At 39.9% G+C, this 24,603-nt stretch overlaps 3 protein-coding genes and 1 non-coding gene across 4 annotated transcripts in view; 1 reads left to right on the top strand and 3 right to left on the bottom strand.

Moving 5' to 3' along the window:
- srpk2 (SRSF protein kinase 2) overlaps window positions 1-5,679 on the bottom strand; it is a 77,272-nt gene extending 71,593 nt beyond the window's left edge. Inside the window, exons 1-2 of the mRNA XM_042495599.1 lie at window positions 5,598-5,679; window positions 5,284-5,350 (exon numbers count right to left, since the gene is read on the bottom strand). Of these exons, the coding sequence (XP_042351533.1) occupies window positions 5,284-5,350; window positions 5,598-5,613 (83 nt within the window). The 5' untranslated portion in view covers window positions 5,614-5,679. The remainder of the gene's footprint in view (window positions 1-5,283; window positions 5,351-5,597) is intronic.
- A 2,656-nt stretch (window positions 5,680-8,335) lies between these two features.
- Window positions 8,336-8,409, bottom strand: trnat-agu. Its single transcript has one exon. It is a non-coding gene; the product is annotated as a tRNA-Thr (tRNA).
- Window positions 8,410-8,962: 553 nt separating this feature from the next.
- Window positions 8,963-18,936, top strand: pus7 (pseudouridine synthase 7). Its single transcript, XM_042496683.1, has 17 exons — window positions 8,963-9,060; window positions 9,246-9,356; window positions 10,365-10,661; window positions 10,749-10,833; window positions 11,157-11,273; window positions 11,954-12,098; window positions 14,100-14,211; window positions 14,312-14,389; window positions 14,582-14,710; window positions 14,839-14,964; window positions 15,082-15,143; window positions 15,231-15,391; window positions 16,312-16,438; window positions 16,941-17,042; window positions 17,302-17,431; window positions 17,618-17,709; window positions 18,578-18,936. The coding sequence occupies exons 3-17, from the start codon at window positions 10,375-10,377 to the stop codon at window positions 18,712-18,714; spliced, it is 1,890 nt and encodes a 629-aa protein (XP_042352617.1). The 5' UTR covers window positions 8,963-9,060; window positions 9,246-9,356; window positions 10,365-10,374; the 3' UTR covers window positions 18,715-18,936.
- Window positions 18,937-20,554: 1,618 nt separating this feature from the next.
- LOC121950627 (endonuclease domain-containing 1 protein-like) lies at window positions 20,555-21,700 on the bottom strand. Its single transcript, XM_042496688.1, has 2 exons — window positions 21,411-21,700; window positions 20,555-21,271 (listed from the first exon to the last, which is right to left on the bottom strand). The coding sequence occupies exons 1-2, from the start codon at window positions 21,678-21,680 to the stop codon at window positions 20,666-20,668; spliced, it is 876 nt and encodes a 291-aa protein (XP_042352622.1). The 5' UTR covers window positions 21,681-21,700; the 3' UTR covers window positions 20,555-20,665.
- Between the last annotated feature and the right edge of the window lie 2,903 nt (window positions 21,701-24,603).

Genomic DNA, 24,603 nt, shown 5'->3' with positions numbered 1-24,603 from the left:
CTCTACTCAGCAATACCTCAAAACTTGTGCACCACTGTGCCTGTAATCATTTGGTGACTCGGACTTGGTATGTTTTTATTGCTTGCTGGTTTACTAGGGTCATACAGCCAGCGTTTCTATGGCAACATGCACAACAAAGGGCATGATGGTCCATTTATTTCAAGTGTCAGCCCAAACTCAATAATGGGAGAGATGACAAAGTGAAAAATAAATGTGAAGATGTAAAAGCGATGATCTGTCAGTAAACAAGTCCCGTCAGAGGAAAGAGTGCTGTTGTTTGGTGCAGCTCCTGCAACAACTTGCAAAGCGCTCAGATGTTTTGTTGGTATCAGTTAAACAGTTCCCACAAAAAAAGAGGCACAGCAGAAATACAACAAACTGCATGGTGAGAATTGAATATATGATTGCACAATGTATTTGCATGTTAAATATTGAAATAGACCGGTAGTTAGGTGATTGTAGTAGTTGGTTTAAGCTGAAGTTAAGATGACTAACAGTGATAAATCATCTTCAGACTATTTACAGGATACACTGAAGTTCATGGGATAAAAACAAATGTCTGTAAAAGCCTAGAGGCCCCAATACAAAAATCAAATAAAAAACTTAACAGGTATCCACATGCATTTTTAAATATCCTGCCACTTCGCTCCACTTATCCATGAGCTTCTCCCGTATGAGTCAGACGGAAAGGAAGTAGAGATGAAATGATATGCTAAATATTCATGAGTTAATGAACAGCAAATTAATGGTTCGCTATTCTGATAACTTATTAAGCATTAAACCGATCTCTGAGGCAAATGTGCCAAACATTATGAAGCTGCAGCCTCTTATTTTGAGGATCAGCTGCTCTTTTTAAGCCCTGTCTACACATATACAGATATTTTTTGTAAATGTAAATCCTCTATGTTTTGGCCTCTAGTCCACATGCAAACAGCTGGACAGTTAGGACACTAAAACAGAGATTTAAAAAGCCCTCAAAGGTGCAGACTTTTTAGAACTTTGGTTAATGTTGTTGTAATAAACACGAGCTAAAAACAACAACAACAATGACAGACTATTGGTTTGCCAACGTTTTGTTAGTACTGCTTGGCCTAGTGACACGCTTAAATGTAGTGTTGCTTCACCACTTCACGAATGGAAGCATCTGCTGTACCCAGTGTTTTTGCTCCACCTCAGCGTCCCTGGTTTAAAGTCCACCAGAATGGTTTTGGATCAGGTGTGGTTGAACCAGCAGATGGGGGGAGACTTTCCTGAGCTGAATTGTTGAGGAATGAAGAAAAACGAGAAATAAAGCATGTCCAGAACACTACTTGTAACTTCGAGTGACCTCATTCATCCTTATATCAAAAGGGAATCAACAGAAACGGGATCTCCAGTAGGTGTTTTGAAAAAGGTCTGTGCACGTGGCTACTATGGTGACTAGAGGAGACTGCAGAAGACAGCTAACGCTGTGAGCATTTGGAATTGTTTTAGCCTTCAAGTGTGGATGGAGATATGTTTTTTTAAATGGTCATGTGGATATAATTTTTTAAAACAGAGAGGAAAAATACCTGTTTAGATACATGTAGATAGGACCTTAGTCTTATGTGATAGTTCACTGAATATCTTTGGAAAAATGAAGCATTTTGAAGAGGCCACTTTGGGCCTTGGGAAATTATGATGGACATTTTTCACCATTTTCTGACATTTTATTGCTGAAAATAAATACGTGAAAAAATAATCAGCAGATTGATAAACAGGCTAATGAAAAGAATCTGTAGTTTAAGCTCTATTTAAAAAAGTACACAGTACGACTGTGTACCACTAAATGGTTAAGAGATGCTGCAAGAATGGGAACTTTGCTTTTTTGTTCCTCAACCTGTTGTACCACACACAACAACTCAGGTGCCTCAAAACCAGTAAGCACTAAACGCTTCAGTTCCTATAAAGTTCAGTTCCTCTCTCTCTCTGTCTCTCTCTCTCTCACACACACACACACACAGACACACACACGTTGTACTATATCAATAGCCAGATCAGTAAGGCCGACCGAAAGAACGACAAATAAATAAATAAATAAAATCGCAGCTATGGCTGACATTATTTCATATTTTGACAAACGGTTGGCAAAATATTAAACGCAGATGGAGTCACTGTCTGTTTGTAATTTGATTTTCTTGACAACTCTTCATACAATCGACTTCACCTTTGTCAGGTGTATTACTAAGGATCTGAAGGAAGTGCGGTGCAGAGTGCATGCTCTTGAGATCTAGGGGATATTTATTTCAAGTAGTACTGTGTTGTGTACTCACTGTGTAGAGTACTAACAGGGAACCCCCTTTTACTGTTACACCTCCTAATAGCATGCTGGGTACAGCTCGCTCTCTGAGCAAACTCAAACATTTTAAGCATCAGTGATGTAACTTTGATAATGAACATATTGAATCTTGGAAATAGCCTTGTTCCTAACAGTTAGCTGTTGCAAATGAAAGGTATACTGCCAAGGAAGCGCAGTGTCGAGCGTTAAGTTGTTTGGATGAGTGGTCTTTGGGAAAACTGCAGGCAGCTTTACTGGATGCCAAGCAATTGTCTTGCTTCAAACAGGCACGTTTTGTCCTGGCACTGCATTAGATCCACTAAAAAACAAAAATGTCAGCCTTCTGGTGGAACCAAAGCACAAGGCAGGTGCTAACCAAAGCCGGAAAAATTCATCATCTGGGCACCATGAATATCTGTACAAGATTTCATAGAAATCCTTCCAACAGTTTTTAGGCTTGTTTGTCTGAACCAAAGTGTGAATCAACAGACAGACTTACTGTATTAAAAAAACAAAAAACAATAGTGATTTAATGTCCTTCGGGTGCAGTTAGTGATGCATCTTATGGGACTGTATGCATGATTTCCCAACAACAAAAACACAATACCTGCAGGAATTCAAGCCTGATCCACAGGAATCTAAAGCAAAGATTAACTGCTGTACTTGCCATGCTTTATGAAAAATCACTTCTCTGCAAACACTGACTCAGATCACAGTCTGACTCTTAGAGACAGCGATGAAGAAAAAAACAATATATATGAATACATCTCATGTATTTATATTATAAAATAGAAAGAAAATGCATTGCAGTTAAAAGCGTTTCTACACACCCAACAGATGGTTGTTGTTTTTTTTTTTTACCCTGTGTCACTACAAATTTTTGGTAACCTCATCAAATGAGCCCCTGCATGATTCTGCCAACTGAAAACATCCATGTAGGTCAGGGTTGCAGCAACATACTGGTTTTAAGGTATACTGTGATATGAAAGTTGACAGTTATCATATCCTGCACATTTGCTTAACTACAATATTAGTTGGTTGGTGCTAATTTCCTACCCTTTTTGTGATGCTATAGAGGCTAGATGCTCTTGATGCTAAAATCCTCAACAAGGCACTATGATCTGTTCCTTTTAATCTTCAGTTAAATCTCTCCTCCCACTGTGATTGTTGGCCAGTCTAAGCGAGGTCAGGTATGGCACACAGTCGGTGAGTGAGGAAAAAGAGGCACTTCCTACGGTCAGCAATCACTTATGTGTGTGTGCATGCATTTCTGTGCATGTGAATGAACGAGATCAAACATGGGAAGCTGTATCAGCTTAAATCAGAACAGATCAAAACTGGCAATGCATTGACTGATCCTTTTTTCCACTGGAGCACACATTGCTCCGAATGTGAAAGTCTATTTGTGGTGGAAATGTGTGTGCGTGAATACATGTGTGTTTGTTGTGGTTTCCGAACACAAAGCTCGCCTCAGCTGTGTGAAGCCCTTCAGCAGAAGCCAGGCATGATTCTGGATCAAAGCAGATCGCAATCCTTAAGAATGAATGAACTCTTTCTTTAAAATTGAGCATGTGTGTTAGAGATGGAAACTGTCAGAGAAAGAGAGTGAGATTGTGTGTGAGTGGGTGTGTCTGCGTGCCCTCATGCCACTGTGACCCAGACCTGGATAAGCGCCTGCTACGTAGATGATGAGCTTATGTAATTTGCTTCACTGCACAGCTGAGACTATAGTTGGTAGACACACAATTACTATTCAGCATTCAACAAGCAAAGAAAACACATGGTTTGAGCCTCTCAATCGTTTTTTCATGGAGGTAAACTGCATATTTAGACCAAATAATTACTGATCAAGAGTATGACCAGCTGATTTGTGACAGTGATAATGAAAATGATTGCTGGTTGCAGCCCTATTTCATTGTGAATATTTTACGAATAATCTCCAATCAAGAATCATTTTGTTACTCATTTTCTCTGCCTGCTTAATCCTTATCAGAGTTAAGCCCTACTGTATATATCCCAGTATACACTGGGCAAAAGGCCACAACATGTCACCAATCTCAGAGCTACCAATGGATTCATTTTTTATTTATACGTGCTTCTGGGTGGAAAAAATAGGGAAAAAATCCAGCACATGGAACCACTGCACCACTGGCATCACGCTTTCATGTTTGAAGGCATAACACCAGAATAACTGTCATCATGAATTGACTATTTTTGCACACATCTGTTTGCTGTATTTCAATATGAAGGTGTTTGGGGATTCCAGCACATTCATGCAGCAGACACCAGAGCAGCCCCCTGGGGTGGTCGCACCGTTGGTATCACCTAATTGATGCCTTCTTCTTCTGCCGGTGACGTCGCTCCAATAGCATCATGCCATGAAGTAGAAGCCCCCCACTCTCCCCACTCCAATTCGCATGCACTTTACAGAGCCACTGCGCTGCTCACACTCAATCCGCTGCATGCAACCACTCACGCCGAGATACCTGTGCATCTTCCCTGCAAGACTACCAAGATTACACACTAAAAAACAATGCTCTTACAAATGCAAGAAAAGTTACATAATCAGACACCATGTGAGAGATTCCCAAACAGGCTAGGCCAAGGAAATGGGCTGTCAACCCTCCTTTTGCAACCCTCAGTCAAAAAAAAATCAGGAGTGGAACCTATGGCGAGGTAAAATATAGGGTGCAAATGTTGCTGGAAACAGGCGTTGGGGAGTCAAGTTGGGTTCTCATCGTCCAGATTCCCAGTCTGAGTCTCCCCACACGTAAATGGGAACTTCCCACACTCCAGAGCAGCCAGTCTGTGTGCTGAAAATACACGCCTTTTGCCATATGTGCGCACAGTCTATACCGCCGACGCACCGGCAGCAGCGCCCGGCGTCACACCGAGAGGCACCCAATGCCAACAAACCAAACCCCCGGCAAGCAAACACTTCACTCTCACTACGTCGTACAATCAACAACCGCCGCCGCCCTGCTTACCTCCGATGGTGACCCGCTCTGTCTTTCTTCCCCTTCGGCCTCCTTTTCCTGGCCTGGATGGCCATCACTGCCGGGGTGAGGTTGTGTTTATCCCCGGGCATGACCGACGTGCGAGTCCGGGGAAGGGTGTAGGAGGGACGGGGAAGGGAAACAAACACATATCATTAGGCTCTGAATCTGGCTGGCACGGGTCATTTGGCGTCGTTTCGCGTGCCCCGGTAGGTAAGCTACACGCGCAACTTCCGCCACCTTTCATGTGAAATACAACCAGGAGTGTGGTAGCATCGTTAAGTTAGAGGCTGAGGGATACGCACCTTTCCTGGAGCTCATGTTTCCTCCTCTTCCCCTCAGCAGCTCGGCAGGAGCGGGCAGCTCAGCGGCAGAAGCCGGAATCTCTCTCTCTCTCTCTCTCTCTCTCTCTGTACACTAAAAACACACACTAACCCCTCTGCCTTTAGATGACACGCGCTCCCTCTGCTGGGAGTCGTGTGCAGTCCTGCGTGGACCTGCGCCAATTTGCACACTGCTCTTCGTCTGGATCCAGTCCTACCCATTTCTGGTAGAATAGTAGAAAATGTTAAAAAAAAATGTAGCAATCCTAAAATGTGCTTTAATACATGTATTCACATATATTAAACTAGCCTACATTTAGCCTAAGTGTTACTTGCCAATTTATATTATTTAATTAGCATTTTTCTATGTAAGGGAGCATGTAGAGGTTATATTGAACTTCACTCAAAAAGCATACATTGCTCAAGTGTTGCTCTCATTTCTTCATTGGTGAAAATTAACTGAGCACCTTTTCTTGAGTACTTTTACTCAAGTATAATTTTATATTTATCAACTGAATCGCTTTAGTGTTAATGTGTTGTTAAAAGTCATGCTTACTAGGCTCAAATTTTCATTCTGGATTGAGAAAAACTAGGCTACACATAAAAAAATCTAAGGGCACTCCATATTTAATGTGCAATAACATAAGATGTAAAAACAAATATTGTCACTTGTGTAGGAAGAACCCAGTACTACTACAAAAGTATGTTTTCCCTAGAAGGCCTACTGCAGGTACTATTTGAGTATTTCCAGTTTGTGCTACTTTCTAGTGCTACTGCATTACACTGATGAAGAAACATTACCTCTTACTCCAATACATTAGTTTGACAGCTGTAAGATTTTACATACAAAACAAAGTGATCAGCTGTTTTAACATATTTGCATCGCTAAAATAGGCATTGATATACAGTAGTTATAACTGGTTCCACATTGAACCAATATCAAAATAATGACAAAATGCTGTTTACACAATTTACACATACATGCATTGCAATAATTAAATAATGTCGTATAGCATTTCCGCACTTATGATTTTTAGATATCTTGCAAATAACTATTCTGTGCTTTTACTTCTGTAAAATCATATTGGACAGGACTTTTACTTTTAAAGTACCTGTGGCATTTATGTTATTTTACTAAGTTAAGGATATTTCTTTCTATCTTACAGTTCCTTTTGCTGTTTGAATGATGTCATAGCATGAGCACTTGTTAGGCTAAGTACGTCCTGTTTACATTTAAGAAGGTTATTTTTGAAATGTAATCAGTTACAGATTACTAGTCACCATCTTAAAAAATGTCATAAGTAATGACGCATATGCCAAAAGACATCAGCAGTATGAATGTTATTTTCTACACAGAAATATTTTACAGAAAAAATAGTTTTGGATGTAATCACCAACATGTTTAGTCATTGTAATCCATTTTTTTCTTAGCAACTTCACTGATTACAATTACATTTATTTTGTACTTTAATAAAATAACTCTTACATGCAACTGTATTTGTTATATGATAAATATGCATGATCTTTGTTGCATGTCATTCCCCATCTCTCTACCCCATTTTCCTGTCATATTGCTACTGCTGAGTCATATAGACATATTAAAGAGTGCTACTGTATACTGACTAAATAATGTATTTAGTTTAAGCAAAGAAAGACAACTAAGATGCAGTAGTTACTCTAATATACTCCTCCTCACCTATGTTACATTTTGCACATTTATGTCCTGTATTTGTACAAACACTTGATAGCAAACCCAGAATGTTTCTTCTATACTACTTATGGCTGTGTGCTTTTTACTACATACAGCACACTCTATGCTTTATTCTATTTTATCAAGATTTATTGGACTTTTGACAAAGAGTGGCACACATAGAGCTGCACAAACGCCCCATCATTAGTATGAGGAACAGCATTTTAAAATTATTAGTCCAGGCCCCGCTGTGCCTTCTGCAGTGGTATTTATACAGTTCTCCAACAGACCAGGGAGAATTGGAGTTACTTGAAAAATGTTTATAGATAACATCAGTTAACACCATATCTAGCTCTCTAAAATTCTGAAATACCAAAGTATTTTGTTTCTACAGGGCGGAGGTACATTAATACTAGAAATACAATAATTACAATCCACAACCCCTTATCTTTTAAAAAAAAAATACTTTACATGTCAGATATGTAGGTATATGCAAGCAGTAACAAGGCCTTGTCCCCTCTTGCTTACATTTTGTCCCTGTAGTAGCAAAAATGTCTTAAAAATCCTTACAAAAAATACCACCAATAACTTCATCTTGGATTCTGTCACTGAAAACCGTTCATCTCATAATTATCAGTCAGTATTTTCTTTACCTGCCAAAAGAAGAACACAAACACCAGCATCATATTAAGATAAATAACAACTGGTCAACACAGACACACTTGTACTTACAAAGAGGAGCAACATCAAAAGCCCAAGCTAAAGAGGCAGCATTTTATGAAGTCAAACATGAAAGATATGAGTCAAACCATTCAATTAGTTAATGAGGAGAAGTTTGTCAGAGGTGGAGAAATGTGTAGGGGGAACAGTATGCAGGTTATAACAATACAATACCTTTGCAATGGTTATGTTATGTAGGAACAGTTACTTAAGATGTGCTATTTCACCATATACTGGATGTCGCGTGTTATCTTGACCTTCAGGAGCTTCGCCTCTGGAGACAGTACATCACTTACCTTATTCAGTGAAAAGGCACCGCTGGGATTCGAACCCAGGATCTCCTGTTTACTAGACAGGCGCTTTAACCAACTAAGCCACGGCGCCGATGTATGGCGATGTTGCTGCTGATATTTCACAGAATATCTATACTGTATGATGATGATTATAGTGGTGATTATTTGTTGATTTTAGCTCACATATTTTTCTTGTTTTTTTCCTGCATTGTTTTTCCCATAAATTGAAACCTACCTGTTTGTTTTGCAGTCTGCTCAAATTATTAAATGAAATTATAAATCGGGTGAAGACAGCCACCACAGCTCAATTTAAACAATAAACAAAAAAACAAAACTTGTTCTGTGTAATTTGCAGTGATTACGACAATATTACGAAACATGATCGCACGTGTGAGATTAACATTTTATGAAGGTCACCGATTTTAGAAGTGGTGCTGTTAATGTTAATGTTGTTGTTGTGGTGGTGTGTAATGTGTATACAATCGAGTTGTGAATCTTCGAGCCACGCCAATTTATTTTATACAGTCTGTGCGCCAATCTCGGGACTGTATATTTTTTATTTTTGCAAACTTAATGATTAACAGGTTGCGAACCAATCGAATGCAGTGGGTGGGCTTTAGGGAGGATCTGTTTCCGGTCCGGAACCAACTATATACATACACACACGCACACACATACACGTGTGTGAGGAAAAGCTGGCGTGCAGAGCTGCCTTTGCTCTTCTGTATTTCACCAAACGATGGTAAGTTCAGTCAGACGTTTAACAAGACACACCAACGTTTTTCGTTTGTTATATACACCAAGGTTTAAGCGTAGCTTTGCTGCTAGCATCGCTAGCGGATGTTAGCTAATATATGACAATGCGAATGCGCTAGCGGCTTTGCTAACTCTTGAGTGGTCAGCATTATGTACATTATGTCTTTTCAGTGCCTGCGTTAAACTCGGGTCCTGTAAGAAGTCTCTGCAAGGGTTTGGCAGCTGGGAGGCGAGACGTGCTTCACATATCCACATCCGTTTCTGTCCACCTCAGCTCAAACAGTAAGTCAGTCTGTAGCATCGTTTTCTCGGCCCTTAATTTCAGTTCAGTTTGTTGTCATAGAAACATTGAAAGGCATTGTGAGCAGTCTTAATCTGTATTTTGATGCGACTGCAATGCTGCAGTCATAGCTTTCTGCGTGGATTCAGGTGTGTAAAACATCATACCAAAATGACATTTCTGGATAATATAAACCTCACAGGGCTGTTTGGTGCCTCAGTAGTTGTTGCACTGTCATAAAGAAGGGAGACTTGACAAAAGGTCAGCACTGATGCAGTTTCAGTCGAGGTATCCTGAGTTTTAGTCCATTCGGTGTTATGAAAATTCAATCTCACTGCTACAAAATTCGAGTACATTTTTTAATAAACATTGTGGCCAGTCATGTAAAAATAACAAGGACGCCAGAGTCTTGGTGACAACACCATACATACCAAAATAACTGCACATGAAACATTCGAAATAATAAAACATGCACAGATTTTAACAAGCATGGTAGGCTTACTCTACCGAGTTTGACCTCATTTTTTTTTACTTATCTCAATGTTAAACTGTAACTTATTACTATTAATGGCGACATAAAAATGTCAGATATTCAGTAGATCTGTCACTGATATTTAGGGGCTAATAGGAGTCTTAAAAACAATAAGATAGCTCCTTCATTTCCCAGAATGCAACTCATGAGCATCTTTTGTTATACCTCCCCTCTGCCCATTATTTTTGCAAACCCTATACCCCTAGGAAACCTATGTTGATTTGTGCACTCATCTCTAGTTTTCTGTCAGCTCTGTGCTGTCACTCAATAAAGGCAAAAATACTTATTATTTTTTAAAAAGGTTGCTCTCTTAGTGCAGCCCAAAAATAAGCCTGATGACTGAAAACATTATATAGTTGTTTTGTCAGCTGGTGTACTCCCCATGACAAGTAAAGTTCATGTGAAATACCCCTTAAATGGTTGTATTTTCTGGCTCCTTTTGAATAACAACATAGTTTCTCTGCCTCTGTTGTCTCAGCTTTGCTCCGATGGCTGAGTCTGAGGCTGTCGCTGTCCAGGTCGGAGAAAAGAGAGGCTGTCCAGAGGATGAAGAGGAAGACACGCCATCAAAGAAACCCAAAGTCGAGGAGAATGACAAGAATGGAGATGCTCCCAGCCAAGGTGAGGAGGGAGAGCCCGAGGGCGAAGCGAGTGATGGAGAGGAGGACGGTGAGACATTCGCTGATATGATGAAGCACGGCCTCACCGAGTTAGATGTCGGCATCCTGAAGTACGTCAGTGACCACGAGGGCTTCTCAGGGATTCTGAAGGAAAGGTTTGTCCTCCGGAGTCATTCAATAGTTTGCATTATTTGTCTCAGTTTGGATTGTTTAACAGTTAATGTAATGTGCTTTGTTATCAGATATTCTGATTTTGTGGTGCATGAAATCAACAAACAAGGCAAGACAGTGCATTTAGATGACCTCTCGGTCCCTGCAGAGGCTGAGGTAAGACATTGGGTTAAATTTTAATTACCAGTGTTACTTCTCTGTTATTCTGTCACTGAGATTTTATGAATATGGTTAAATTTACTAGTTGAGTATCAGGGAGTTCAAGTCAGAATTTTAATTGTGCTATCATTTCTTATCGGCTGGTACCCAGTCAGTGATGAGATTTAGCAAGTCTCAGATTTGTTGAACACACACGCTTGGTGATAAAAATGGTTAGAACTGTGATATTGACACTGTTAGCAAAATCGAAATGAAAGAAACCTTTGTGGAAAGCAGCTGTCACATTAAGTTACACATGTTTTGGGTTTATTCTAATTTAGGAAGCCCCAGAGGCTCAACCACAGCCAGAGGAATCTGATGTGCTGACTGAGGAGCAGAAAAAGCAGCTTGGAGAGTTGCAGCTCTTTAAGAACAAAGAAGACAATGTCTCTATTGAGGTGAGTTTGAACTTCCTGGATCTCTCTGTGATATCAGTCATTTTGAGTTTTACTTGGTGCACTTTTAGTGTGTAAAAATGTGTCCCTCATCAAACCGGTTTGATATCAAGCCAAACACAAGACTGGACAGGTATACTGAATTTTACAAGGTGTTGCATTTGATTCTACCTCCATTCCCGAGTGGAACTTAAAGACAACGTGTCCTAACAGCAAACGAGTTACAGAATATCGCGTCACATCGCATAACATTGGAGCTCTCTGGCAACATTGAGTCCTTTAAATGTGCACCTGTTTTACATCATGCAAACAAACCACATAAGTATCAGCTGTGCAAACTGCAGATGTAAACACTTAAGGGATGGGTAAGAAGCCATCTTGTTATTTTCCTGTGTTTGTAATGTTACCTTTTAAACAGAAAACACATGTTTTATGTTATGATCTTTACTGGTAGTAACATACAATATATCCAATCTCAAGCAGACTAGCTTGTAATGAGCTATGGTCATTTACCTCAAGAGAGCTTCCTGGTAATCTCCGTCCAGCTAGCTGCCATTTTATTTAGGTTTTTGTTGTAATATGAGGGGGCATCGCCTAGATAGCACTTTATTTCAACATAATGACAAGCAAAAGTGAAAACCGACCCAACACTAGTGTCGTTGCTCCTCCATTAACATCTGCAGGTAATGGACGATACAAAAGAGAAGCGGACGCTGGTCCACAAAGCCATCAAGACTCAGTTTCCTGGTTTGGAGACAAAGACGGAAGAGAGAGAAGGACGCAAGTTCATCGTGGCCTACCATGCTGCTGGGAAGAAAGCTCTAGCAGGTAAGTGGAGAGGAGACAGAGCTAGATGTCAGCTCTAACTGGTCTGGACAGAGTTCTTGACCAGTGAATTAGTTAAATCATGAGAGGAACAATTTATTGCATGTCTACCTTCGGCTTATCTGCTGCAGCGCATGTGGGCACAGCTGAGTTCCGGAGCAGCAAAATATGTTGCATGCATGTGCATGATCAACACACCTGCATGATCCTGCTCTGATCTTTACTCACAGTGGTTTTTAAACAAGAAGATGTTTTTGTCATGACTGACGTTTTTATTCAGTGGAATGCTGAATTTTAAGTTTTGAGTTACTTTGGTCAGAATGAACGCTTAAAAGGATGATAAGCAAAGTGCTAAAGATTCAGTATGGTGGTGCTTTGAAGAAGCCCTGTACCCTTGTTGCATAAACCATGTTAATATCACGTCTCAGGCCCATGCATGAGATCTCACCCCTGACAACTCGCCCCTCGGTCCTGAAACATCTCTTTCTTAGTAACATTATTCTATCCTCCTTTTGCTCTTCTCTGGTGGATAGAGGTCAAAGCAACTGCAGGTAAGAACCTGTTGTCCACACAGCACAGAGGAAGTGGTCAGAACCCACATGGAGTCAGGCTTCAGTTATTAGATGTGGTTGAAATGCCATTTGGTTTTGAAAGAATAAGTTAAAGGTCTAGTGTGAAGAATTTCAGTTGGGGTCGACTGATATTGGTTTTTCAGGGCCGATACTGATACTGATTATTAGATAGTAGTAAATGAGACCGATAAACTTTATGTGGAACCCATATGCATTCCTAATAAAAATGAAAATCTTTATCCTTATGAGTATAACAAACTCAAAACTTTGTTTAAATGCCTTTCACAAATGTTGAATCAAAACCGAAATTTTCAGCATCACATACAGAAAGTTCCCACCAACTTTTTTTTTTTATAAAGTCAAGTGAAAACTTAATTGATAATGAATAAACAAAAATAAATCGCCGAGATGTTACATAGTAAAAGTTCCTCCCGTGCTGACACTTTCTTTGCACTTTTTAATTAATTGATTTTATAGGCAATCATTAAAATAAAGTGGTGATACGGATAATCGCCAAAATGCCACATATCAGCCCCAATAGTCAACCAGGCCAGTAATCTGTCGACCCCTAATTTAGGAGGATATATTGTCAGAAATTGAATATAATATAATAAGTGTGTAAATCACCTGAAAATAAGAATTGCGGTTTTACAGAGATCACTATGCTACTCCACAATGTTTCTACAGTAGCCCAGAGCTGACAAACCAAACTCTTACTCTAGATAACGCAATTCACGCTTTTGTGTCGGCCACCATAGTTGGCAGCCCCCTCCATGTCGGAAAAACACTTTTTTTTATTATACATGAAACTGCTTTATTCTGTGTCTTGCTGGTTTAAATCACGGGGTCCATTTGTTTGAGAAGGATACCTCTTTGGAAAATTTGGCTCCTATTAAAAACTCTGAAACAGAAATAAGGTGAGCACACATAAAGTCATCAGAGAAAATAGTGGAGCATACATTAACAGGTGCTAGGTGAGCAGCCCATCTGCAACATGTCAAACTGTTTATGAAAAACACTGATTTGTACCATGAAACTGCTTTTTTCTGTGTTTATACCAGTTTTAATACCCTGGTACATTTGTTTAGAAGAGGAAGAGACCTCTGCAGATAATTTAGCTCTTGATAAAAAACCTCCCAAAGGAATTCTAACTTGAGGTTTCAGCTGGTTGCAATCTGCAATTCTCACTGCTAGATACCACTAAATCCCCATAAATCAAACACACTATACCTTTTAAACTTATTTCTATCATTTTTTTTGCAATCACAAAGTAGTTTATTTTTTACAGGAAACCACACGGAAGTAAAATCAAATTGTTAAAATTTAACTGGTGTCTTTTAAGTGTTTTGTATTTTTGAATATGTGGATTGTTTAGCTCAATTATTTTTACTCCACATTTCAGTACAACCTTTTTTTTCTGTGTTCATAAAAGCTCCAAGGAAACACTTCTGGCCCAAAAACCGTGGCAGTTTCTGCCACTTTGTGCTGTACAAGGAGAACAAGGACACTATGGATGCTATCAATGTGCTTTCAAAGTTTCTCAGGTATGAATGCAGTACAGATCATCATGATTTACTATTAAAAACAGACTTGCAGCTTGTTTTGCTTGTTACAATATCATTCCAATTATGGGTGTCATTCTAGGGTCAGACCCAACATGTTTTCCTACATGGGAACCAAGGACAAGAGAGCCATCACCGTGCAGGAGATTGCTGTGCTCAAGTGAGTGTCTAACACTTTCAGCAAGCCGTCACATTAACTGCTCCGTGCATTCATTTTCAAATTGTCTATGGATGGTTTTAAACTGGTGGTACATGCCTGGTGTTTCTGCTGCTACCCGGCAGACGATCTCTGGCGTATCAGCTCGTTGTACAGGATCAGTAATTAAGAAAACCTTTTCCCTGTTCTTTTTAGGATCACAGCAGAGAGGTTGGCTCACCTCAACAAGTGCCTCATGAACCTCAAGCTGGGAAACTTTTGCTACAAAAACCACCCTCTTAAGCTGGGAGAGCTGCAGGGAAACCACTTCACTGTGGTCATCAGGTCAGCAGAGGTTACGATGTTTCAATTAACTGTTGTTACTGTAACATTATAGTCCCTCTTTTACTGTTGTGCTCGAAGCCTGTTACATGACAATTGTTGTTTTATTTGTGGGTGTTCTTGTGTATCAGGAACATCTCAGGGACAGATGAGCAGGTCCATCAGGCCATGACTTCCCTCAGGCAGACAGGTTTCATCAACTACTATGGCATGCAGCGCTTTGGCACCACGGCTGTGCCTACACAACAAGTTGGCAGGTAAGGTCATGACATGGGGAGATACTGTCGACATACATTATAAAAAATGATGATATGATTGAAGACATGGCATAAGTTCTGACTCTAATGTTGTTCTCTCCTTTTGTTTTGGGTCAGGGCTATCTTGAAAAACAACTGGAAAGAGGTGGTGGATTTAATTCTGAAGCCTCGTCCTGGAGGTAATGGACTTCTTATTCCTAACAATATTTTCTTCCATCTTTAATGCAAGTGTTTTGAACAGCCTTCATCTTTACTGCTTTCTTTAGCGGAGAAAGAATTTCTAGTCCGCTGCAGGGAGGAGTGGGCAAAGACTCAGGACCCAGAGGCAGCCCTGAAAAAGCTGCCCAACAAACGCTGTGTGGAGGGGCAGCTGCTGCGAGGCCTGTCCATGTATGGCAAGAAGGACATCGTCTCTGCTTTTGGACTGGTTGGTTTTTTTATGAACAACACTAATAAATAGGGATGTAAAGTAACATTAAAACTTGCTGATTACCTTCTACCCCGGCACAGGAGTCAGGGTTCTGTGTCACAGATGGACAAAGTCCTCTTGCTCTAGACTGAGGTAACATTTTGCCTACTGACAACTTTGGAAAACTATATTTATTATAAAAGTGAGGAACATGTCAAACATTTCTGTATTACAACATAACAACATTAATATAAAAAAAAAAGCATTAGGTGGAGTGTTCTGGGTGACGCTGTCGACTGCGTGGTAGCATGCTGTGTGCGTATCTTTTCACAGACCTTACTGTGGTGAAGCAGTGCCGACATGCCATCCATGTCTTAAACACAACTCCCTCTCTGTTTTTGTTGTACCTGGCTGGGAACCCATAGATGGGTCTTCTGGTTGTAGTGGTTCATTGGCACTTGCTTTAGTGTGACTGACTTTCACACTCATCTGCTTGTTATGCTAACTTAAACATATGTTGATGATGGATTTTGGATAAAAGTTTCCAAGCGAAACTCAAGCTTGGGAACTTTTTCTCTGTATTATGTTTATCAGTATTCTGAGAGCAGTTGTGTGCACCGAACTGTGACTCTTGAACAGTTTAATACCAATACACAAACTATTACAGCCCTACTGATAATAAGTTGAAAATGTGTGCAAACGTGTAGAATATAAAATAAGTAATGCAGCCATTCAAAGTGATCTCATAACCAAACTGACTGAAAGTATGATTATTGTACTGGGCAGATGCCGAGGTTAAATATGTGTTGTTTTCTAGTTTGGAAAGAGCTTTCTATTTATTAAATCCTCCACAGATGAACATCATGTTCACTGATGATTTATGTACATCCAAAGAAACAGCTTTCTGAGTGTTTTTTTCTTTTCTTCTCTTTTTTTAGATCCCTCGCAACAACCGTCTGATGTACATCCACAGCTATCAGAGTGTGGTGTGGAACACCATGGTGAGCCGCAGAATCGAAGCCTTTGGCCTGAAGGCTGTGGAGGGAGACCTGGTGCTCAAAGGAAGTAAGAATTTCACATTTTGTTCCATCAGCTAATATTATTTGTTTAAGGAATAGTTACACTTTTGGGACGTTTTTGTTATTTGCGTTCTTACCTGAAAACTGCATATTTGTAGTTTTTATACTTTGTAGTTCACATACAGACACAAGAGTGGAATCTGTAATTTCATCAACTTCTCAACTCTTAGCAATAAAGCAAATAAGATAATTTCCCGACATGTCAAACTATGGCTTTAACTACAGCTTTAAAGGACAAAAAAATTAAATGTAGTTTATTTTGCATTTTCTGTGTAGCCAGAAGTGAACTGCAACCAAATCACAGCATTCCCAAGTAGTCAATTTGTTGCTACCCAGATAAAGTCTACAGAAGAAAAAAACAATTTTCAACCAATAATTTATATTTATTATTATATCATTACATTTATTAAACAGACTAAAACTAGTATTGGTTATGGAAGACATGCACCATGGGATTTCAAGGAAAATGCTGTCTCTGTTTCATGAAGCCACAGCACACGCACTGTCTGCTGAGGAGGCTGAAAGCTGCTCCATCCATGACGTTGTGATGCCACTTCCTGGGTTTGACGTCATCTACCCTTCTCATCACGGTAAGAAGTAGCTCTGTGTGTGATTTTGACTGCATTCATTTGCATGTTGCATGAAAAGATAGCTGTGAAAATAATACGGAGTGGTTGAACACAAACGTGTGGGACAGTAACACCAGCTAACACAGACACACAGTACAGGGCTTTTAAACTACATTGGCTTAAATGGGCATACATGATTCAAGTAAGACTGATATAGTGAAAAAAAAAAAGTTTGGTTGTGAATATGTAATAAAGTGTAATGCTTGTGTCTCTCTGTCAGTGGGTAAAGGTTATAGAGAGCTGCTCTCTGCAGACGGGTTGGACATCGACAACATGAGACACAAAGTGAAGGACTACTCTCTGGCTGGAGCCTACAGACGCATCATCATCCGACCCAGTGATGTCAGCTGGTTAGCAGCAAATTACATATACACATATTATTTCTAACAGTGTTGCACTGTTGTATGAAGCTCTCCGTGCTGTTATACCAACAGTGTTTTAATGCAGAAGCTGTACTTTTATTTGAATGTTTAAATTGTTCTTTAATACTGTGACAGCGTAGTGCGTGTTGGGTTAATTCTGTCTGTTTCATGCAGGGAGGTGATTCATTATGATGACCCCAGGATCTCCCTGGTGCATAGTGATTTTGAGATACTGGAGAAAAAACCTGCTCCTGTCTTCAATAAAGGTAAGTTGTTTTTTAAGGATTGTTTTGCTGTATGTTAAAAGTAGTAACACACTGGACAAATCTATGGACATACTTTGTGGTTATTTTCTTCTAGGAGATGCACTGAACTCAGTTGAAGAACATCCTTAGTTTGAGTCGTATATTAATTCATTTTTAATTTGTTGATTATCAGGAATGTAGCAAAATATGAAAGTGGAAGCCATTTTCTGTTGATTTCATTTGAGGTTTAAAACAAAAAAAACTTTATTATGTCTCCATGGTGGTGAAAGCCATGGCCGAAGGCATTATGTCATCAGGTTGTCCATCTGTGCGTCCCATTCCCGTTAACACAATATCTCAAGAACACCTTGAGGGGAATTTCTTCAAATTGTGCACAAAAATCCACTTTGACTCAACAATGAACTGATTAGAATTTGGTGGTCACAGGTTACTGTGACCTCACAAAACATGTTTTTGGTCATATCTCAAGAATTCATTATTCATTCACGAAATCTGATTAAATTTCCAGGCAAATGTCTAATAGGATGAAATGATGACATTTGATATCCTAAAGGCCGAAGGTCAACTTCACTGTGACATCATAATGCTTTGCAAAAACACCTCCCTGGCTAGTATGCAATGAAGCAACAAAAGATTTGTGCATTAGCTGGAGCTGAGCACGGCATGGAAGTGAAAGCAGTGCACAGTTCATTTATGTGAAGGTGCAATAAAAATATTTGGTCCGTAAAATCAATGAATAATCATCAGAATAATCGTGATAATCATTTTGCTCATAATCACGCAGCAGTAGCTTCTCATAAGATGACAGTTTTTTGACAGCCATCTTTGTTCGCAGTCTGGTACAGTATTTCTTTCCTTCTTACAACAGAGGGGAAGTATCGGGCTCTGCGGATGGAGTTCTCCCTGCCTCCCTCGACCTACGCTACCATGGCAATCAGAGAGGTCCTTAAGTTGGACACTAGCATCAAGAAACAGACACAGCTTAACACCACCTGGTTCAACTGAGACCAAAACACACTCTGGCACATACCGGACTGCTGCTGCAGGCAAAGCACCTGTCTACTGTGGCTACTTACTGTTGTGAGTGTTTTTAAGTGTATTCTGTGTGTGTGTGTGTGTGAGAGAGAGAGTGATGAGGTTCTGACTGAAGCCAAAAGGTTATTTCTTTGAAGTATAAAGAGCAAAGATTCATTATTAAATTCTTTTTTTAAATTGTTTTTTTTTTTTTTTTAAAAAAAAAAAGGTTTTTACTTGCTCTTCTGTGCTGCAATGATTCAGCATATTTTGACAATGATTTAAATCGACTTTGTGCGTTCCGGGTGCTGCTGTGTCATACAGTAATCCTTGCTGCACAGGGTGCTCAGCATGACCTCTTTGTACAGAAATACGAGTTTTTGTTTTTTAACTTTGTGTTGAAAGTGTGAATTGAAAAAAAGTCTTGAGAGGAATTAAAAATGTTGAGTTTATAGTGGTCTGTCTTTCATTGTGTGTTATTAGGATGCAAGTATGGTCAGTATACTGCTGTTTTCTTTGCATAATAAGAGTTTTTATTCAATGCACCTTTTATATTACACAGAAAACGAAGATTATTCAGGTTAGGTCTTTCCCACACAACAAATACATTAACACTGTCTCCCTCTCCTGGCAGTCAGAGTTAATTTTGCTTCCAATTAAGGATGTGAAATGTATTTTGGGCTCTTATCAGTCTGCTGCTGGTCAAAACAGTGGAGCTGACCATCTGGCTCTGTGGCATGAGCCAGCTGGCAGGATGCAGCTACGCTCTCAAACTAAATGCGGTTACTAATCATATCAGTCACCCTGGGGCTGTGTCTGCCCTCCTACTTTGGATCATTTCACTGTTTTTTATGTTTTGATACTGTTTGCAGCATCTGTGATGGCTGTACTAAAGAGGTCTTACCAGATCCTGACATAATAATAATAATAATGGACAAAGTCACAAGGGAGATACTGGGGAAATATTATGATTTTTTAGTTAGTAGTTCACATTTAATGGTACAGTTTGAGATCCAAATGTAAACAAAAATGCCTACCACAAAAAAATTCAGAAGCACATAAAGAAACGCTTAAGTTATTGCTGTTTACTGTTGTGAGGCAGAGAAACCCAAATTCTTTTTATTCAATGAAACTCTAATTGTATGAAAACATTCTTGAAATGTATAGCATAGGAGTAGATATTGGAGGGGGATGCAGGGGACACGTTCGAAAAGGCAAACACTGATGCATAAAAATTCACCAGAATGCAAGAAATTAAGTGTTTGACCCTATACATTCCCTGGGGAAGTTTAATGTGTCCCCCTCCAATGTTGAAACAAATCTACACACTTGATGTAAAGGATCAAAATAACAAAAATTAGAGCCTGGATATTAGCCTAGTTTGTCCTGACGTCTGTGGCTTTTCATAAGAGACATGTTTAGTGGTGCTACAGTTAAGAGGCTGTGTGTGAAAATGTAAAACTGTTGGTCTAATCTGTCTGTGCTGAACAAAAGGCCTACAGAGGCAGGTGTCGTTCACAGTCATTACAAGTTCTAATGTGAGATAAACTGAGAGCAAAAGAAGAGAACAACCATGTAGGGGTATGGGTTGTTTTTTATGGTGACTTTATGCACAAAATAGCTTGTTAATGCAAATGCCAATTTTATTTTTAAATATGTTATCGTTGAAATAATGCAATTTATTGAACAAGTTTTCAAAACTGACTTTAGTTACAAAGAGGATTAAAAAAATATCAGTATCAATATTGACCTGATATGACTGTCATTCTAATCACATCTTAATAATTACATAAGTTGGGTAATGTAAATCAAATTGAGTCACGTGGGCAAATTTTTAAAATGAATGAATTTTGAAAATAATAAATGATTTTTATCTCCTAATCTCCCACTTAATGTTGAATATTACTGACACTAGTGTGAGCATCAATCTATCTATGTCTTCTTAAGGCAGGTGCAGGGCACTGTTGGCACTATTAGGGGGCACGCAGTTGTCATAGAAGATCTGGAAGGAGCTGTCAACGTAAGTAACCCTCTTCAGGAAGTCCTCCAGCTGCTGCACCGTCATCTCTTGAACCTTGTTATCCTCCCTGTCATTGAGCCCATGAGCTGCAAATGCAGGAAACTTTGAGCGCTCTGAGTACGGTGCATTGTGGTCAAAATCAATGCAGCAGTAAGCCGACCACAGGTAGGTGGGGATGCCCAGGCGGTTGATGTTGTGGCGGCGGATTGTGTGCCCTGAGGTGGTGACCCCGGTGACCACGTAGGTGGTGCCACGGCAGTAGTTGTTGAGGCGCCTGCGGATGGTGTGCTCATAGTTTTTCCAGGGACCAATGTTGAACTCTCGGACCTGAGGGACCACATTTGTCAGGGTGTAGGTGGCTGCTTTATCGTCAGGGTCAGCCTGGTGCTCATCTGGATTCAGTTGACCACGTTCAAAGATTACGGTGTTAGAGTAGTCCTCAAGGACGGCCTGAGCATCCTCAAAACTCTTATGGACGTTTTCTGAAGGAAACTGCTGCATCTCACGAGAGTCAGACACTGTGGAGAGCTGTCAGGATAAACAATGACATAGTAAAAATAAAATAAAACTGTTTTTCACAGCAATTTCACACATTTTCCCACCTAAACCAAGGAAATTCAGCTTTTTTTTTTAAAGGAGGGAAAGATCCCAAACACTCAGCTCCTACCTGTGGCTCATACATCCAAGGCACATCAACTTTCTTGGAGCCGTCCGAACGCTTAAAGGTGTACGCAGAATAAACAGGGATGTGGTTTAAGGTGTCGTACAGAGTGACAAATCTTGGTCTGCCCTTGTAGAACTGGCAAATCTTTTTAAAAGGCTGCTCCTCAAGCCCTCTGGGCAGCGTGCCCATGTACAGGAACTGTTTGCACTCAGGTGAGAGGTTTTCCTGCATCTCTGCCGCTGCCATCACAATGGCAAGAAGACAAATGAGCATTTGATCTGTTCTGTAGAAGTCCATGACAAATGGTTCAGTCTCCACAGAGCGTTTAATTACTCTGAAACGTCGTCCTGCTGTGTCCTGCCTCTTCTGTTCTTCATTTCATCCCATGCGTAATATGCAAATTCTTATCTTTGACATTTTACAAGTAGCCAAACTATCAGATGTGCGTGGATGGATTACTGAAAAGGCCCAGGCACATAAAGGCACATAAAATGCTCTCAGAGACACAAAATTACTACAAAGAGACACAAAACAACAACAACAAAAGACTCAAATTGCCCTCAAAGTGACACACAAAGCAACACAACCTAGGCAAATCTATAAAATCTGTGTCTTGATCCTGTGTTGGAGAGGTGGTTAGAAAGGTTATGTGGGAATTATGTGACCACACTATGTCATCATGTTCAGGAGGGGTGAGGGATAATTCAGTCAACAAAAGTTTAAGTATGGAAGCCCTGAGAGGCAAGTGAGAAAAAAAATGTGTACGAATTATTTTTTTTGCGAGAAAAATGTTTGTTTTTCTTGGTTTCACCAATTAATAAAAAAACGTTTTCACTTGGTTGCACACATGAAAAAAAGAGAAAAAGAAGAAGAAAAAAAAATGCGAGAAAAAATGAAAAAATCACCAGAAAAAAAATCTCACTCGCTCCTCAGGGCTTCCATAAATCAGCCTTTTTCATAGCAGACATTTGACCAATTACTGATCAAATGAATGATGACTCTGTTCTGTTTACACTAAGTGTTCCTGTAAGCCATTAATAAATAACGGCAGTGGAAAAAAAAGGCAATATCAAGGCCATTACAGTCATTTGATATGTTTAATATTTCAGATCCTTCATTCAAGCCTCATCGCGCTAATGTCAGATGAACTCAGAGGTTACAGCTTCCATCTGTGCCACAAAGTCATTATAGGCATGCAAGTCTGTCTGGCCTAGTAGATGGTTCGCTAAATATATAAAGAATAGCAATATCTTTCTGGTAGTTAGGGTGCAGTTGCTTTAGGTGCAATTTAATTCACTCTGTGTCAGCAGGAGAATCTACAGAGTATTTTTACGGTTTTCCAGAGAATGCTACTGACAAGACTGAGAGTCTCTGTTAAGACTGTTTGTAGCTTAATGTTAAATTCACCATGCTAATGTGCAATGACATCTTGCTTTGTAGCGAGTTTTATTTACCATGTGCAACATTAGAAACTTTGCCAAAGATGGAGTAACCTGCTGCTGAGGCTGAAGAAAATGTTATTAGTTTTGCAGGAATTTGGTCATAACCCAAAACATCTGACAAATTAACATTGTGACCTGATGATAATGCCAATTAAGTAGGAGTCAGTATGATTCATTCTGAAGGGAACATTAATAGGTGTATCGATTTTTTCCGTAATCAGGTAACATGTCATTTAAAATTGAAAAATGTTTACTTTGTGGTTACATTGGAAGAAAATTCAGGGGATTCAGTACACTATCAATACCAGCCGTTTTCAGAAGCCGTGTTTTGTTACACCGCAGTGAATCCGTCCCCCTGTTGTTTCCCACCGTGAAGCTCTGCCTGCAGTTTCCTTCTCAATTACTAAAGCTTTATGTGTGTGTTTGTGTGTGTGTCTGTGTGTGTGTTTCTGAGAAAGAAAGGACTGGAATGTTTCTGGAAACATCTGTTTCCATAACAACAGGTTGATGGCAGTGTGACCTCTGCCCCTTTGGAAACAAACCCTTCCTGTTTACTATCTGAAATTTTTCTCTGTTTACACTGTAACCCCAGGCTGACCTAGGCTGTATCCATGCATCCAATCAACCATCCATCCATCCACCCATCCATCCATCTCTGAAGGTGAAGTTGGGGGGACGTAGACTACATCTACCTTTCAGAGGTCATTTTATGCAGACAGTCTGTATTCAGTAAATATACTTTTAAACAAGCCAAGGTTTAAAAAAGGTCTTCTGTGAAGTTGTAATGTTATAAAAAAAAAAGGTAGAAAGTGCTGCTGTAGTCTTTCCCTGCTGCAATGACGGTGCAGATACACTGAGAGTGCAGATGTGGAGGAACAGGATGAGGCCAGGCTTTTTTGAGTGGGAGGCATTGTAGTGTAAAGTAGTATGAATTTGAAATACTTCAGTAAAGTACAAGTACCACAAAACTGTAGGCCTATGCCTGCAGTAGGCTACTTGAATCAGTGTGCTGATAGATTTCTTTACTGTGAGTCTGCAGCCTCCTTAAGAGACAACACAGCTGTGGATTAGCATCTACTTCCATCTGAAATCTGTCTCTATTGTTCTTTTTTACAGTAGTTATACACAGAATAATGGTTTAAAGGTCCTTTTTAAGTACATTCACTCTTCTATTCTGATACTGCAGTCAGAGTTTGGGGGCTGTAGGTTGTTTGTGCTTTGTGTGGGTTGTTACATTTGACCACTATATCCACTGTGTGTGTTTGAACATGTGAGACACAACAAAAGAGCGTGTTAGTGTTTGCACACATTTGTGTACTGTATGTGCATAGAGAATATGAGCAGCCCTAGAGGATTGTGGGGGATCTGTTTGTGTCATCTGTTTGTGTGTCTCGGGTTTTTTGGTGGTTGCAGGGGATGGGGGGCAGGTGTAATGTGTTCTCTTGGGAGGTGTGTGTGTTTGTGTTGGAGGGGGGGGGGTGTTTGCAGGTCTCGTAGCTGTCTGCTGGGGTGGTCTGGTCTCAGGACAAGAGAAAGGAGGGTTCTGGGTGTGTGCAAATGTATGTGTGAATAGAAGGCATTGCTATATATTCAGACTTAAGAGGAGGACACACTTTCCTCAGCCAGCACAGATGTTGAGAGAGACATGGGAGGACACGATACAGAGAAAAAGTGAAAAAAGAGAAGACAGTGGTTAAATTTTGCTCCACAATGATCATCATCACATCATCTTAAAAAGGATTTTATCGTCCAAG

Source organism: Plectropomus leopardus, chromosome 11, assembly GCF_008729295.1.
Source record: "Plectropomus leopardus isolate mb chromosome 11, YSFRI_Pleo_2.0, whole genome shotgun sequence".
Classification (NCBI taxonomy): domain Eukaryota; kingdom Metazoa; phylum Chordata; class Actinopteri; order Perciformes; family Serranidae; genus Plectropomus; species Plectropomus leopardus.
Note: the sequence above shows the minus strand (reverse complement) of the source record. Positions and strands in the feature narration are given on the sequence as shown.

Bases quoted from the DNA above. Each gene is read 5' to 3' on its own strand.
- pus7 (XM_042496683.1), top strand. From the start codon at position 10,375: ATGGCTGAGTCTGAGGCTGTCGCTGTCCAGGTCGGAGAAAAGAGAGGC. The intron at 11,274-11,953 runs GTGAGTTTGAAC...TAACATCTGCAG, and splicing joins AAGACAATGTCTCTATTGAG to GTAATGGACGATACAAAAGA. The intron at 15,392-16,311 runs GTTGGTTTTTTT...CTCTTTTTTTAG, and splicing joins TCGTCTCTGCTTTTGGACTG to ATCCCTCGCAACAACCGTCT.
- LOC121950627 (XM_042496688.1), bottom strand. From the start codon at position 21,680: ATGCTCATTTGTCTTCTTGCCATTGTGATGGCAGCGGCAGAGATGCAG. The intron at 21,272-21,410 runs GTAGGAGCTGAG...TTATCCTGACAG, and splicing joins CTTGGATGTATGAGCCACAG to CTCTCCACAGTGTCTGACTC.